At 52.9% G+C, this 14,411-nt stretch overlaps 5 protein-coding genes across 5 annotated transcripts; 4 read left to right on the top strand and 1 right to left on the bottom strand.

Moving 5' to 3' along the window:
- Positions 1 to 173: 173 nt before the first annotated feature.
- BDZ99DRAFT_142025 (alpha/beta-hydrolase) lies at positions 174 to 2,890 on the top strand. Its single transcript, XM_033712695.1, has 2 exons — positions 174 to 657; positions 824 to 2,890. The coding sequence occupies exons 1-2, from the start codon at positions 327 to 329 to the stop codon at positions 2,821 to 2,823; spliced, it is 2,331 nt and encodes a 776-aa protein (XP_033583662.1). The 5' UTR covers positions 174 to 326; the 3' UTR covers positions 2,824 to 2,890.
- Positions 2,891 to 3,957: 1,067 nt separating this feature from the next.
- BDZ99DRAFT_434170 (uncharacterized protein) lies at positions 3,958 to 6,232 on the top strand (the record flags this gene model as incomplete). The annotated part of the gene is made up of 4 exons (XM_033717430.1): positions 3,958 to 4,737; positions 4,796 to 5,260; positions 5,309 to 5,383; positions 5,445 to 6,232. Exons 1-4 carry the CDS (start codon positions 3,999 to 4,001, stop codon positions 6,230 to 6,232), a joined length of 2,067 nt encoding a protein of 688 aa, XP_033583661.1. The 5' UTR covers positions 3,958 to 3,998.
- Positions 6,233 to 7,022: 790 nt separating this feature from the next.
- Positions 7,023 to 9,598, top strand: BDZ99DRAFT_141974 (kinase-like protein). The gene is made up of 6 exons (XM_033712694.1): positions 7,023 to 7,180; positions 7,232 to 7,500; positions 7,562 to 7,797; positions 7,851 to 8,154; positions 8,223 to 9,036; positions 9,103 to 9,598. The coding sequence occupies exons 1-6, from the start codon at positions 7,069 to 7,071 to the stop codon at positions 9,180 to 9,182; spliced, it is 1,815 nt and encodes a 604-aa protein (XP_033583660.1). The 5' UTR covers positions 7,023 to 7,068; the 3' UTR covers positions 9,183 to 9,598.
- BDZ99DRAFT_543416 (HET-domain-containing protein) lies at positions 9,599 to 12,336 on the bottom strand (the record flags this gene model as incomplete). Its single annotated transcript, XM_033726788.1, has 1 exon — positions 9,599 to 12,336. The coding sequence occupies one exon, from the start codon at positions 12,334 to 12,336 to the stop codon at positions 10,015 to 10,017; it is 2,322 nt and encodes a 773-aa protein (XP_033583659.1). The 3' UTR covers positions 9,599 to 10,014.
- A 354-nt stretch (positions 12,337 to 12,690) lies between these two features.
- BDZ99DRAFT_566491 (uncharacterized protein) lies at positions 12,691 to 14,208 on the top strand. Its single transcript, XM_033727587.1, has 3 exons — positions 12,691 to 13,131; positions 13,213 to 13,451; positions 13,514 to 14,208. The coding sequence occupies exons 1-3, from the start codon at positions 12,973 to 12,975 to the stop codon at positions 13,719 to 13,721; spliced, it is 606 nt and encodes a 201-aa protein (XP_033583658.1). The 5' UTR covers positions 12,691 to 12,972; the 3' UTR covers positions 13,722 to 14,208.
- Positions 14,209 to 14,411: the final 203 nt, after the last annotated feature.

Genomic DNA, 14,411 nt, shown 5'->3' with positions numbered 1-14,411 from the left:
TCCACGCGGGCAGCTTTTGAACCCGCGTCTCACCACCACGGCCGCCAGTAGCCGTCAACACCAGAGATGAGGCTGCGGTGCCTCTACCACGCCCCCGCTGCCTCCGTCCCGCTGAGTCGTCTCCATCGGGCGCGCCAGGGCCTGCAACTGCGGATCGCCCCGAGGCAGTCAGGCACCAACGATCCACTGCCAAACCCGAGGGCACGATTCACGACGCCTGCTACCCATTGGCCCAGCCCGCCAGCAGGTGCTTCTGCTCACCACCGCCTGTGCTGCTTCTCCGCCCGTCCAAATCATATATTCCAGCTCCTCCCACGGCCCTCGCCATGGACGACTATTCGCACGGCCATGCACTGCTGACACTGCCGCACGCCCTGCTCCTCCTGCTGCTGGCGCCCGGCCGGGCAGAGGCCTTCCCATCGCTCACCGATCCTGCTCTCGCGACCTGTCTCGCGCCTATAAGAAGCTCAATATCTTCAGCTCTCCGCTCTATCTTCTCCTCAAACTCGGCTCACTCCCTCCGTCCCGTGACGCTCGTGGGCATGGTCAAAGTTGCGGCCTTCTGTGGCTTCCTTCCCGCCCTCTGGCTATGGCATCGCCAGAAGCGACCGGCCTCCAGCGGCTCCCTCAGCGACGTGTCCGACTCAATTGGAGCTGGTAGGCCTCTTTTCCTCGGGATCGACATGCACCCTGCCACAATATGTGACCTTATCACGACCTCAGAGCTGCACCCCTCCCGCCTGCATCTTGCATAACTTCCCGCTTCCCCTCGCCCTCACGCTGCATTTTTAGGGCTTCTAGTTCTGCCGCTGACACATGGCAGATGCCGCCAGTACCGATCCCGGCCTGCTTAAGAAACACTCCACCATAAGGTCGTACACGGTGCCAACCACCAATTTTACCTATCCGGCAATCCGCACTTTCTACCGGCCCCACTCCCAAGGCGACAAGCTTCCTCAGACGCCGCGGCCAGTGCCATTGCTGGTTTTCATCCATGGCCTTGGCGGATCCGTGGCCCAGTTCCATCCTCTGCTCGTGAGCTTCATTAACCTTGCGCCATGTCTGAGCATTGACCTTCCCGGCTGTGGCGTCTCCCAATTCACCCCGGCCACCTGGGAGGCATATACGACCGATGCTCTAGTCCGTCTTCTCGCTGTGGTCATTGAATCCTATCGCGACAAAGGACATGATCAAGGCGTTGTTCTTATCGGCCACAGCATGGGTTGCTCTTTAGCTGCGCTTCTTGCTTCGTCATCGTCGCCATATGCTGATGCGATATCGCGACACGTAGTGGGGCTTGTGGCAGTGTGCCCGAAAGCTACCCCTCCAACCCAAGACCAAGCCAAAAGACTCAAGTTGCTCCTTGCTATCCCCAATCCCATTTTTGACGCTATGCGATGGTGGGATCGCCGAGGTGGTACCGAGAGCAAAAGTGTTGCTAGATTCGTCGGCCCAGGCGCAGAAGAGGAGGCCAAAAAGCTACAATTGCGCTTCAATATGCAAAGCAAGACCCCGGTTTGGCGACGCATGGCGCGAGGCATGCTTCCGGATTACTCTTCTGGAGCCGCTCAAGGGGGCTTACCCGGAAAGGAAACCTGGTCCGGGCTTCAAATACCCGTCTTTCTAGCAGCCGGTGAAGCCGACCTTGTCACTCCTGCTAGTGAATTGAAAGATATCGCCTCTTTCCTTGGCAAAGACGTTTCTGATAGCGGCCGATCTCCTGCATCTAAGGCTCAAGTAGTGCCGGATTCTGCCGCGCCCATCGACTCCGCGGCCAAGCCTCCGCCCCGCCGCGAGACCAAGCAAGACTCTGGGGTGGATTCTTCGGATTTACCCGACTTGACGACTTCTTCGACATTGTCATCCACAGGAGAATGTGACACGGGCTTTGATTCATCAAGTACTATTAGTCCGATATCGAGAACCCATATCCCAGAGCCTCTTCCTCGTAAGCTTGTACTCAAGACGACCGTCCTTCCCCACCCTGCGTCGCACGCTTTGTTGTATGCGCCTACTACTTCACGTACTCTTGCTGGCCTCATCGGGACCTTCCTGTCAACCCACGTGGATGCCCGTCTATCGCTCGGATGGCAGTTGCAGTATTTGACTACCGAAGGAAAGTGGGATGTAAAGAATCTAGCTAAATGGCAGGCAGTGAAGCCCGTCTCGGAACCGATCGGGGGCGTCTTCCGTGCCATGAAGACCCTGCGTGAAGTCGATGAGCAGCATTGCCCAAAGGTTTTTGTCGATGAGTGGAAAACAAAGATTGCAGTGGTAGTCGACATCAGCCACGAGAGCCCAGTGTATGATCCGGCAGGTCTCGAAGCTGGGGGCATCATGTACCGCAAATTTCCCACCGTGTCTAAACTTCCACCCACTGTGGACGAGGTCAATGCCTTCATTGCACTCATCGACCAGCTTCGCTCTGAGCCTGGAGCGGCCGGGGCAGAATCTGCGGCTGCTGACGCACAGGCTACATCTTCGTCAGCTCCACTCTCTACGGCCGCAGTCTCTGGTACTTCTCAGGCTACTCCAACAACACTACCCACCGAAGCAAAGGCCATATCGCTTTCAGCATCCCCTCCAGGAGATTCAGTCTTTGCCTCAGGAAAGCAAGGTTTGATTGGAGTACACTGTCACTACGGCTTCAACCGCACCGGCTTTTTTCTTGTCTGCTACCTCGTCGAGCGCTTAGGCTACAGTCTTCCTGCGGCCCTTCGGGAGTTTGAGACAGCGCGCCCGCCGGGAATCAGACACGAGCATTTCAAGGATGCGCTATATGTCCGATATTGCATGGGTTTGAAGCGAGCACCGACATTATGATTAAATGCTGCTCTCCTAGTCACTTCTTTATTGAGCTAACATTTCTCTTTCAAATAGAAAGACAACATCCTCTTGGACATTTGCTTGGGCAGAGGATCTCGCCTATGGGGTAACTGGTATAAGACCGCACTCATTCAGAGAAGGGCATTTGACTTAGTCCTGTTACTACATCGCGGGAATTGATTGTGGGGCAAGCGACGGCGTTTTCGGATCTCCTTTCTAAGGTGTTGGATAGAGTGGTCTTGATTCATTTGGCGCTCAGGGGGAGTAGCGTTTTCAACGAGGCTCATGTATAGCAGTCATCGTTGACTTTTGTATAGTATATTGGATCACGATCCGAACTCGGAAATGATTACAAGTCAGCGGGATCAGTCATTGATGCTAAACTTCCGCGCTCGATTGCGCGCTAAGAGAAAAAGCTGACTCACAGCGGGGGCACCTAAACATTGTTTGGCACCCAAAAGCTGTCTAATGCAGCTAACATGTTGCACAATCTGAGCACTGCATTCGGGCCTTTAAGAGCGGCAAGATTTAGATCGACATGTATCAACACAGAAATTCTATGGGCGAAGAGATTTCCATGGCGCTGGAAAATATTAGAAGTATTGAAGAACTGAAGAATGAAGAAATGAAGAAATGAAGAAATGAAGAAATGAAGAAATGAAGAAATGAAGAAATGAAGAAATGAAGAAATGAAGAAGTGAAGAAGTGAAGAAATAAAGAAAGCTGGACCCTGGCGAGTGGCATGCATCCACCGACGGGAAGCCGGAAGCGCCAATTCACGGCATCTCGATTATGGCAGCCTTGGCGCTTCCCACGCCCGGAAGGGGTGGTGCAGCGATCCGATTTGCTTTGAAACGATGCCGCCGTGGTGTTTCCATTGTCCAAACGACCTACCACCATACTCTCCCAACGTGCCCTACGGTCTCTCCCTCGGACCTCTGCTGATTCAAACTCAACCCCGGACCATCGTGCATATGCAAGCTTGAACTCGTCGAATCATCGCCCAATACGTCATATCACAAGACGGGGGCGTGCGGATGTGCCGGCCTTAGTGGCTGTGGTAAGCAAGTCCAGGCGCTGCACAAGCTTTTGCGTCTGAGACGACGGATTAGATGCCCTCTCGATAAGATCGCCATCCTCCACCATCACCATTCGAAAAGCGCCTCATCCAGATGGCAGACCGCCGTCCCAGCAGCCAAGACGAGCCTTCGCGACGCGATCATGCTCCTTCAATCTCTGTCCATCCGCCCTCATCAACGACCACAACAACCACGACGACTACTTCTTCAGACCCCCGATCCTCGAACACAGTCACCACGACCTCAGGACCTAGAAATACCACCACCTCCAGCAATGGGCTGAGCACCACCACCACCACCACCACCACAGGCCCCACATTCACTTCCATCGTCCCCAGGAGACCAGCGCCACTGCAGCCATCCTTGTCCTCGACTCCGCAACGTCCCACGGTTTCGCGGGCGGGTTCGGGATTCCGTCTACGCAGACTTGCGTCCTCGAACTCTTTATATCAGCAACCAGTGCGATCGTCTGCGAATGTACCTCAAACTCAGCAGCACGACACGAACGATGGGCCCTCGAATCGCCGGCGGAGCAGCTCCGAGCCTCAACGGCCGCAGCTCTCCGCCCTGGCCGACGACCTTGCCATTAGGAGGCAGATGACAGCGCAATCGAACTACCTCTCACCCGTCCAGGAAGATGGATCTGCACATCCAAGCAATTCCGAAAATCTCTCGGTTCCACCCATCGCTCCGTCAGGTTCGCGGCGAAGAGCGAGCACTTCGGCTAGAAATATACTGCACAGGCTACCTTCCGGCACCAATATGCTTGCAGCGTCTGGCCAGGACCATCAGGAGTATGATTCAAATATTATTGACATGCTCGATGTTATTGGTAAGATACTTTGCCGCCTCCATACGGTACTAAATGCTAATCGAAACTCCTTTATCAGATCCCGAAGTGGCAACCCTCACGACCCTAAACAACGTACAAAACTCCCTCTTCATCCCTAACCTCGGTAGTTTCTACCGCAGACAACCTACATACGACCTCTCCAGGCATTCCACCGATTCCGACTCTTCCACGGATGAAGACATTGGCGTTGCCCACGGAGAGCCACCACACAACTTCCTCCAAGGAATCGAGGGCATCGCGAGCCAGGACCAGGCCTATGACGAGGAGAAGGATCCACAACGGCCGTACTTAAATCGATATGAAAGCTCGGCAACCATCTCTTCTGTGTTGACTAGTCTGGAAGAAGGGCACAACTACGCTGTCCTGCCACATGGCGCGTCGCTAGAGGGATGGAGTGCGGAGGATAAAGCGGAATTGAACGACCACGTCAGACATCTATTACACTCGCGACGAGCTGCTTTCAAGAGAGGGATGCGTGGGTTTGGAAAATATGTTCAAAAGCGTAAGTACTCCAAGGAATACTAATGGAACATTGCTAACATTGCATCAGCTGTTGGATTCTTCGTCACATTATACGCATTTTTACTTACCTTCTGGGGCGCCGCCTGGGTCCTCTTCATCATCGGTACGTTGCCCCCTAACCACCAATCCCCTCCAAAATCTACAAGTCCTAATACCCGTCCCAGGCTGGATCTCCGTCGGCGACCGGCAAGCCTACTTCATCGAAATCTGCGACCAAATCCTCACAGCCCTCTTCTGCGTCGTCGGCATCGGCTTCGCGCCCTTCCGCGCCGTCGACACGTACCACATGATCTTCATCGCGCGCTACGCGCACCTCACCTGGAAACTGCGCAAGCAGCGCGCCCTGCCCGAGCTGCGCGACCACAACGAACTGCCCACGCTGCCCGACAGCAACCGCGACATCGAGAACCAGTCCGTCATCGACAAGTCCGACGAGGACCCGGAGGGCATCGTGCTCACCGAGGAGCAGCAGCGCAAGCTCGAGTACCACCAGGGCAAGTTCGCCAAGAGCCACACGTTCTACAAACCCCACGAGACGTTTACGCATCGCGCGTTCTCGCTGCGCCTGCTGATTACCATCGTCGTGCTGCTGGACTGCCACTCGTGCTTCCAGATGGCGCTGGGCGGGACCACGTGGGGGATCTATTATAAGGACCGGCCCAAGGCGCTCACAGCGGTGATTTTGACGTGCTCGATTTGCTGTAATATCAGTGCGGGCATCACGATTACGGTCGGGGATCGGAGGAGCAGGAAGAAGATGGTGGTGGAGCAGATGTTTAGGCAGGGGTTGACAGAGGAGGCGTTGAAGAAGCTGAGGAAGGAGAAGGGGTTGAAGGCGAAGGGGGTCAAGGTGGGGAAGAAGGAGCGGAAGGAGGAGAGGAAGAGGAGGGAGAAGGCGAGGAAGGAGCAGGGGAGGGTGGGGGAGGGGGAGGAGGAGGGGGGGGAGAAGTAGTTGGTTAATTTGATGCTTGTGTTGGTTCTTTTTGATGATTGGAGACTTTTGTGTTCGCTGTGAGGGGAGGGGTGGGGTGGTTTGATGAGTGAGAGGTTGTGAGTGGAGGGGGTAGTGGGAGAGGCGTGAAAGTGCTTGTGCAAGTATGGATTTACGGGAGGAGGGAAGAAGAGAGGCAGAGAGAAGGAGTAGTATCGAGGGGCTGGCTGTCACGGCGTTCTCGGTTCTACTAATGCTAGCATTGGGAGTTGGAGGAAGCGAAGGGCAATGATAAGGCTATGACTTCGAGGTGCTGCGTACTTACCTAGGATCTACGGGGGGGGTTGGGAGGCAGGGCGAAAGTGTGGAAGAATAGTAGAGAGGGTTGGATGTCATGGAGGTCTCCGGTCTACTAATGGGGAAAGCGAAAGGGCAATGGGAAGGGTATGCGTTGAGGAGGAAGATATGCATTTGGAGAAGGAGGAAGGCTTTTCAGTCTTGCGCTCGTCGGTCGTTTTGGTGAGTGAACACGAAGCTGAAAGTATGAAAGTAGGGAGTCTTTTGGTAAGGATTTGCGAAGCCCACAGCATGGAAATATAGAGGCAGAAACTTACGACGATACGTGCGGTCATGTGTATAGCTTTTAAGGTAACCAGCCGTTTGCGGAAGACAAGGACAACGTAGTTTGAGAGATGTCGTCTTTGTGGGCTCCGACCATGTATCCTCTCAATCTCTTTGTGCAGTCATTGGCAACACGTTAATGTCAGTTTACCTTCCTGTCCTCTTTTTCCTGAGACTCAGCTGGACTAAGAGATAGTATTTCGTGTACCGCGTGCGACTCGGAAGTTGGATCCGCCATGTCAGGAACACAGGCGGAATCACAAGAGCTGCTACTAGCGCTAGATCGGGAGGACAGGGCAAGGTTCGAGGAACATTATGGAAAGATCCGGACCTACGCGTACTGGGGGAGTAAGTCTTAAAACTCCACGTCGTTGATCGCTAGTTCCAACGTTCTCGCAGCACCACGAGGGCAGATAGATGCACTCCAAAAATGGGCCAATCTGAACGACCAAGAAAAGACCGACTTGATCGCGAACCCGAACGTCGAGCCACCTTCTCCGACCGCGAGCGAACAACAACACATCAACGATGTTATGGCCTCCGGGGAATGGGTGTATGCCCGCGTACTGGATCCCAGCTTCGGGGATCACGATAGGAATAAGACGTGGCCTCCTCATCGGACGATATATCTCTACGTCAACGTCGACACCGACTACAACATAATTGACGTGAGTTCACACCCCCTTATGGACCCCGACGTGTGCTTTTTCTAACGGCCTCCGGTAATAGCGGGTGGTAGTTAAACGGAGCGAGCATTCCCGTGGCGAGGGTGGCGCTAAGTCGAGAGAATATCTCCTACATGAGGCAAGATTGCATGAGAAGCTGTCTGACGTTGGCTGTAAGCACATTATCGGCTTGCGGAGCTGGGGTGATTCAGACCACGAGAATGTGTTCCTGCTATACATGGATTACGCCCCGGGTGGAGATATATGGCAAATCGAAGGAATAGCACGAAGGAATAAAAAGTATGTCGCTTTATGCTTGTTACATTAGGCTATAATGCTTACTTGGTCATCAGACAGATACCAGAGATATATCTGTGGGTCATATTCGACGCGCTCGCGGAAGCCCTCTACGTGCTCCAAATCGGAAACTCGTCACAATTTGACGCCAACGGCGAATTCATACCACAAGCACCGCAGCCAGGCTGGAACAGAATCGTCCACCGCGACATCAAACCTGGAGATATCTTCCTCGGTGACCCAAACCCGCCATACATGGGCTACCTCACCCCAATGTTGGGCGACTTCGGCACTGCGCTCGAAATGACGGACGGTTTGGAATTCGAGCGCAGACAAGGAACACCGGGATGGAAAGCCCCTGTGAGATGCCCTTCTTTACAGTCCACGGCGTGACAACTGATATCTAATCAATTCTAACGGCAACATAGGAGCAAATGTACTCCCAAGCGGACGTTGCGAGACTATCGAAACCCGAGCAAGATGCCCTCGTTTTCAAGGATAAAACCGACATCTGGGCCGTCGGGCTCGTCATGTGGCAGCTGATGCGAAGCAGCAGCTACGCTTACAGACACCTAAAAGACATTCGAGTAAAAATAATGGACTTCGAGGAGCCAGAGCTCGAGAGTCCGTATGCGGATGGAATAGTAGACGACCATCTGAAAAACTATGGCGCGATGTACTCAACGAATTTGGAGCGCCTGGTGCAGAAGTGTGTTGAGGCGCAGCAAGAAGACCGACCGGATATCAATCAGCTGAGGAGAAATGTGCGGAGGGAGTTAGTTAAAGCGAAGGGGATATTTGGGGATCCTGAGGTTGCGGGCCCGGAGCTCTTGATGGAGCATCTGAAGGTGAGGTTACAAGATGATGCCTTCGGGGTGGGTGCGCAGGGCCCGCAGGGGAAGAGGAGGAGGCCGCCGGATGGAGTGGATTCTGCGGCTGTCGCGGGAGGGGCCGTTGTGGCACCCCCAGAAGATCCCCTGGGAGACCCCCAAGATGACCCCCAGGAAGACCCCCGAGAAGACCCTCAAGAAGATCTCCAGGAAGACCCCTCAGAAGCCCCCCTGCCAGGGCCCCCACCTGGTTGGGCAAAAGCTGCAGAACCGACCAACGTCCATGAACTCGGGGTTTTCTCTCGAAATCAAAAAGCAATTCCCGCCGCCGAGAGAGCAGGGTTCCTGTGGTGGTTGGGGGGATTTAGAGGTGGTCAAGTCGAGGATACGAAGAGCGCCGCTTGGTATAAAGGTAAGTACCTCATATTCAAGAAGAAACGCTTGTGTGAAACCAGGCTGACTGATCAACGTGGCGAAGGGAAAAATTACAAGCATCTTAAGACAAAGTGGGACGCCTTGTCTGATGCCGATAAAGCAATGTATAGGAGCTGGGGATAGTAAGGGTGGTGGTACATTTACTACCATTAGATTATCCATTTGAAATTCACTGACTGAAATTCACTGAGTCACATGACTTTTAACGCATCGCTCATAGCATTCAACGACATCTATAGTTTAGAGCATCATTAATCAGTCCAGAGTCATGATAGTTTTGGTCGACTGCGATATTCTCTCATTGGGTAATAAAGTAGTCTGTTATATGTTTAATGATACAACGTTATACCACTCTAATGTGCACGCTGCCCAACCCCCGCTGCTCACGTGACCCTTCGCCGCTGTGGCTGAGTTCGGCTCAGGCCCGGCTCAGCTTCGGCGCAGTCTCAGATGTAACTTACCCACCAGAAATTGTCAAGTTTTAGCGAGGGGCCTCAATTCTGTCCCGGGTCAACGAATTTGGGCCCCATATAGTTTTGTAAGCCTTGGAAGCTCAGGCTCCTTTCTAGTGGAGGATTCTCTGCCCTGGTCGAGCAGATTATTACTGCTGAGATGCTGCAAACCTGTGCCCCTATTTCTAGCTGAAAGAAAGAATGGTAGAATAGAGAAGTTCAACACATGCTAGATCATACGAGAAGCTCATTATTAGCAAACTTTAGCCTCGAATAGAGCGGAAAGTGTCTACGGACGTACCACTTCAACTCCTAAGGAGGTCGGAATCGTTCGTAATCTGCGTTATATTGCCTTTATACTTAGAGAATAGCAAAAATTGAATAGGCCTCGAGAGTAACCCTCTACTTTAGATCGGTATGGCGTCAATATTAGTAAGACTCCAATAGATGTCGTAGTAGCGTACAGAGACTTCGCGATCGCAGACGCTTTTCCGTTAAACTATCTACACAAGTGTCACCTCTACAGCCCTTGTATTATCAAAGAAGTCTTTCCGAAACCCATATGATATACCTACCCGGCGATACTCATCCTGCGCGATCCTACTACTATCGCTCCCATCATCCTGCTGACTCCTAGCCAACAACATCATCGAGTCGCATTGCGCGCTGCCTAACGCTAAACACATCATATCCAGCTTCCCGCTCGCAAACCGATCCGCGTCAGTTCGATAGTCTAGCTGCCCGACTGTTTCCTTCTTGCCACTTTCGTACGCCATCACATAGCCGCTCTTCGGATCTATTGAGTGGACTGGTTGTTCAGGAGCGGAAGAGAATGTAAATCGGGGCAGTGTTTGTGATTGTCGTCGGCTTTGATTGAGTGCCACCTTCGACCATGGTCGGAACTTAGAGTCGTTCCTGAGGAATGGGCGAAGGAGACCACGAACTCTGACCCTCTCAACCTTGCTACCTACTAAGACACGCTGGTTGGCTTCGTTGAGGTCCTGGTATTGCGGGTTTGATGACTGCTCGCGTTCGGAAGATTGCGAGCCTAGTATCCGGATTAGTTTGAACTTATCAACTCCATCTCCATCCTCAGCGGGGATCAGCGGCCGATCAAGGTTATTCAAGATGTTCGTCCCGAATGGAAGAGAAACCCACGACCACGAGGGCAATGGCGCTTTGCTACGCAGGCTTAGTCCCTCGTCCTTGGCTTGACCAGCCACGACGCACCACGCCAGATCCTCAGCAAAATGCTTCCGCCACAGCCCGGCTAGGTATTCGTCGCCGGCCTGCGCGTACTGGTACCGTGCTGCCAGGCCTGAAATCGCAGGGTACCGATCGGACTCTTCACCCAGCTGCCGTCGGCAATATGACTTAACGACATCTAGCCAGGCTCTATGCAGCGCATCGCCAGACGGCACTGACCAGCAGGTCCAGAGGAAGTTTTGCGGATGTTTGTAGTTGCCCGTGTATGTGGATTCACCTTGCTCCAATACGGTGGCGGATTTCTGTTCCGCTTCCACCTCGCTCCGCTGCATCTGTATGCAACTCCAGTACATGCCTTGTCCCGTCCAGTACAGGACACGCGGCGACAAGCGTTCCTCCTGCAACGTCCAGCCGCGCTTCGATAGCGGTGACGAGGCCCGGATATTGTCCAGAGACGGATCGATTACCGTGAGGTACTGGTTGCTCAGTTTGCACGTTTCCCTCCGGTATTGCCAGGCGGACCGCAATGCGAGCATACGGGACTTAGCGTTGTCGTTAGAACACACGGCTAGGGTGAAGAGCGCGTTGCCATACACCTCGTGCATCTTCGGCATTTCTCTTTCCAAGTCCTTGCTGCCATCGCCCTGGTCGCCATCGACCTTTTGAATGATACATACGGAATCGATCCAAATGTATTCCACGCCGATACGGCTCGTGAAGGCGATGGCGTCTCGGATCGTGGCCGGGAATTCAGCGCAGGGAAATGGCCTTTGGCGTGATTGATAATTCCGTTTCGTTGTTTTACCGGATTGGATAATTTTGCTGGTTTTCGTGTTTTGGCCCCACGAGTAGCTAAGGGCAACGTAGTTCACTCTGCTTTCTAGGCCTTGTTCGAGCTGTACCTCTATTTGCTCCAGCGGCTCGGTGTTCGGGCTAGGCAGTATGTGAAGTAACCTTGTAGGGTTGCGAGATGTTAAACGCTGCGCGCATTGTCGATGACTTGCATTCGATTGTACTAGGCTCGGCTGCTCCCATTTAGGACCGAGGCACTCTTTCAGCCATCCTCTTGCTGTTTGACAGACGCTCTTGTCGAGTGCGTTCACAGCGAGCTGTCGACACGGTGGAGGGCGTGTCGTTGCGCATGATAATGTCGCGGTACTGTCCTTTATGTTCGGAATGCAAATTCGAAGAGCTAGTTGCTTGCCACTCCGCAATTCGATCAGAATTGGATCTTGACATTTCCGTAGGTTTGCAACGCCGGCAATGGTGATTTGGTTAAGAAGCAGTGCCTGCCGGAGTAGTCGGCAGCATACGCAGCCCAGAGATTCCGCTTCCAGCTCCTTGAAATTGCGGTGTAGCTCGAAGGCAGGGTAGTCAGTTGAAGTGACCACGCCTTTGCTCTGGATGACCTCGATGTACGCGACAATCTTTGCGCACTTGGAGCATGTTGGCTCCTCGAGGCCGAGAAACTCGTCCATTAACCCAAACCGTTGGGTCGCAGCTGGTTCGAGCTGTCGTGACACCAGGTTACCCATCTCAGGGGGCCGGTAGTCTTTGTTATCAGTGTTGAAACTGGAAGCGAAGCTGATCCGGTGGGAAGGGGTTTTGGGCGATTGCATGATGTTCACGCAATTATAAGCTGCGGAGCGTGTGGAGGCCGTGCACTATCACATCGCGAAATGGCTATGCACAAACAGCGCTGCGCTTTAGCCATCCACAGTCCCGCGCACGGCTTATCTCAAACGGCCCCAATTAGTCGCTGCGAGCGTTCTATACCATGGATGTTTTCGTGGATAGAGGCACGAGGGGATCCTTATTTGTTGTAATCAGGCCTGCTGCCCAAACCATGCGGCCATTGAAGTTACTGCATCTCGCTGACGCGGCAGAGCACCGCCGCTTGATTACGTCTCCTGTCTCAGCCTCGTTCCTAACCATAATCGTGCACCCAATAACTCGGCCTCAGTAGGTTGTAAGCCCTACAAGGAGGCGTGAAGGAATCCTTATAGCCTGTTTAATTCGCCGACGGATAGTCCGCAGGGGTTGATTGGGGGCTATCAGCTACCAACTCGCTCGGAATGTATCGCCCCCATTATCCACAGTTAAACAGGCTGTACATCTAGCTGAGTGCGCCTGGAAGCCTATGTTATACCAGCGGACTCCTCGGATTCGGTCCTAAGTAACAGCTATTCTTCCTCTCTCTGCCACCAGCGTCGCCTTTATTCTGAAACACTTGCGCTTGTTTCCTTGTCACTGCCATGGTCCCTCTCAAGGTCTTCTGGAACGAATCGCATAGACTCTGCCTGGTCATCTTGTCCTGTGTTTTTTTGGTCAACTTTGCTTGCAATGCCATCAGCATTACCTCGAGTTCAGTCGATCTTGATAGCATTGCGGTGTTCGTGTTGGCAAATATAGTCGTAAGCTACCCCCAATAGCGCTTTCCTATCCACTGTTTAGAATATGTTCTGAAGAATGGGAAACTGACAACACCTGACCAGGTCACCTTTGCGTTTCCTGTCAACCTCTGCCTCTACACACTACTATACAAACTCGACAAACCAATTATCGACGGCCGCGTGGGAATCTACTTCCGGCAGAAAGTGATCTGTGTTACCATCGGCTGCGTCCTAAATCTAGCGGCCTTTGGCGCCTTTGTAGGCCTGGTTATTCGGATCTATTACTGTGACATGAAGGAGGCTGTCAAATGGACAAGCATCACGACATTGAGTATCGGGGGGTAAGTTATCTTCCTAGAATACTATCACTCTTCGTAAAGGAGACTAACGCCCGTGCGATCAGTTTGATCACTTTTGTCGTAGTTATCGTCGACTTGCTCAAACTGCTCAGTCTCGACCTGAGAGAGAAGAAGCGCTTTGAAGAGGTGCAAGTAGATATCGGTAACTTGAGGCTGGAAGGTGAGGACGAGATAGGCGAGGACGAGATAGGCGAGGACGAGATAGACGAGGACGACGCAGGCGAGGACGACTCTATACTTATCGAAGTTTAAGGCTCCGAGGTGATTTAGTCCGAGCCTCGTACAACATCATGCCGAAGAGAGGAATATTTCTAGTTCATGATGCCAATCAATTTTGAGCTAGTGAACTGAGGTTTAGGCCGCGCAAGCTCATCTGCTCAGCAGCACCCAGCCACCGCCCATCTGCATTCAGCTTCTACCCACCGGCGCTAAACCACTGCTAACCGGTGGTTGGGGCGGCCGGCTCTCCCGTGCAAGGATCTGAAGATCTCGGAAAAAATAAGAGCGCGATTGATTGATTGATTGATTGATTAATTCTAACGTACTACCGTTATAAGCCCCATAGGGGCTTCTCTCGGGTTGTTCTATGGAAAATCACGCACGCTAGTCCAAATATAACTCCCATCTCAAAATTAGATACAGCTAAGGCTATCTCAAAGCTCAAAACTCAGTGTCAGGCTGGAGCATGAGCAGCTCAGTTCCCTGTACGGGAAAGGGAATTGCTTGGGTGCACATTGGGATATCGTACTACCTGTTGTGTTCTGCACTTTTATTAAACTAGGGGACCAGTAAATACACACCCGCCTTTTAGTAGCCACACCCCCCCTATATCATCCAATCTCTCTATTGGCTGCTTTAGCCGGGCCGACTCCTCTTAGAGTAATAGTGAATCTATGTCACGATATTAACTATGCCACACGACACGTCTGCTCTGGCACAGTC

Source organism: Mytilinidion resinicola, assembly GCF_010093595.1.
Source record: "Mytilinidion resinicola strain CBS 304.34 unplaced genomic scaffold BDZ99scaffold_2, whole genome shotgun sequence".
In the NCBI taxonomy this organism is placed as follows: domain Eukaryota; kingdom Fungi; phylum Ascomycota; class Dothideomycetes; order Mytilinidiales; family Mytilinidiaceae; genus Mytilinidion; species Mytilinidion resinicola.
This window is presented reverse-complemented; position numbering and strand designations above follow the sequence as displayed.

Bases quoted from the DNA above. Each gene is read 5' to 3' on its own strand.
- BDZ99DRAFT_142025 (XM_033712695.1), top strand. From the start codon at position 327: ATGGACGACTATTCGCACGGCCATGCACTGCTGACACTGCCGCACGCC. The intron at 658-823 runs GTAGGCCTCTTT...GACACATGGCAG, and splicing joins GTCCGACTCAATTGGAGCTG to ATGCCGCCAGTACCGATCCC.
- BDZ99DRAFT_141974 (XM_033712694.1), top strand. From the start codon at position 7,069: ATGTCAGGAACACAGGCGGAATCACAAGAGCTGCTACTAGCGCTAGAT. The intron at 7,181-7,231 runs GTAAGTCTTAAA...ACGTTCTCGCAG, and splicing joins GACCTACGCGTACTGGGGGA to CACCACGAGGGCAGATAGAT. The intron at 7,501-7,561 runs GTGAGTTCACAC...CTCCGGTAATAG, and splicing joins CCGACTACAACATAATTGAC to CGGGTGGTAGTTAAACGGAG.
- BDZ99DRAFT_566491 (XM_033727587.1), top strand. From the start codon at position 12,973: ATGGTCCCTCTCAAGGTCTTCTGGAACGAATCGCATAGACTCTGCCTG. The intron at 13,132-13,212 runs GTAAGCTACCCC...ACACCTGACCAG, and splicing joins TCGTGTTGGCAAATATAGTC to GTCACCTTTGCGTTTCCTGT. The intron at 13,452-13,513 runs GTAAGTTATCTT...CCGTGCGATCAG, and splicing joins ACGACATTGAGTATCGGGGG to TTTGATCACTTTTGTCGTAG.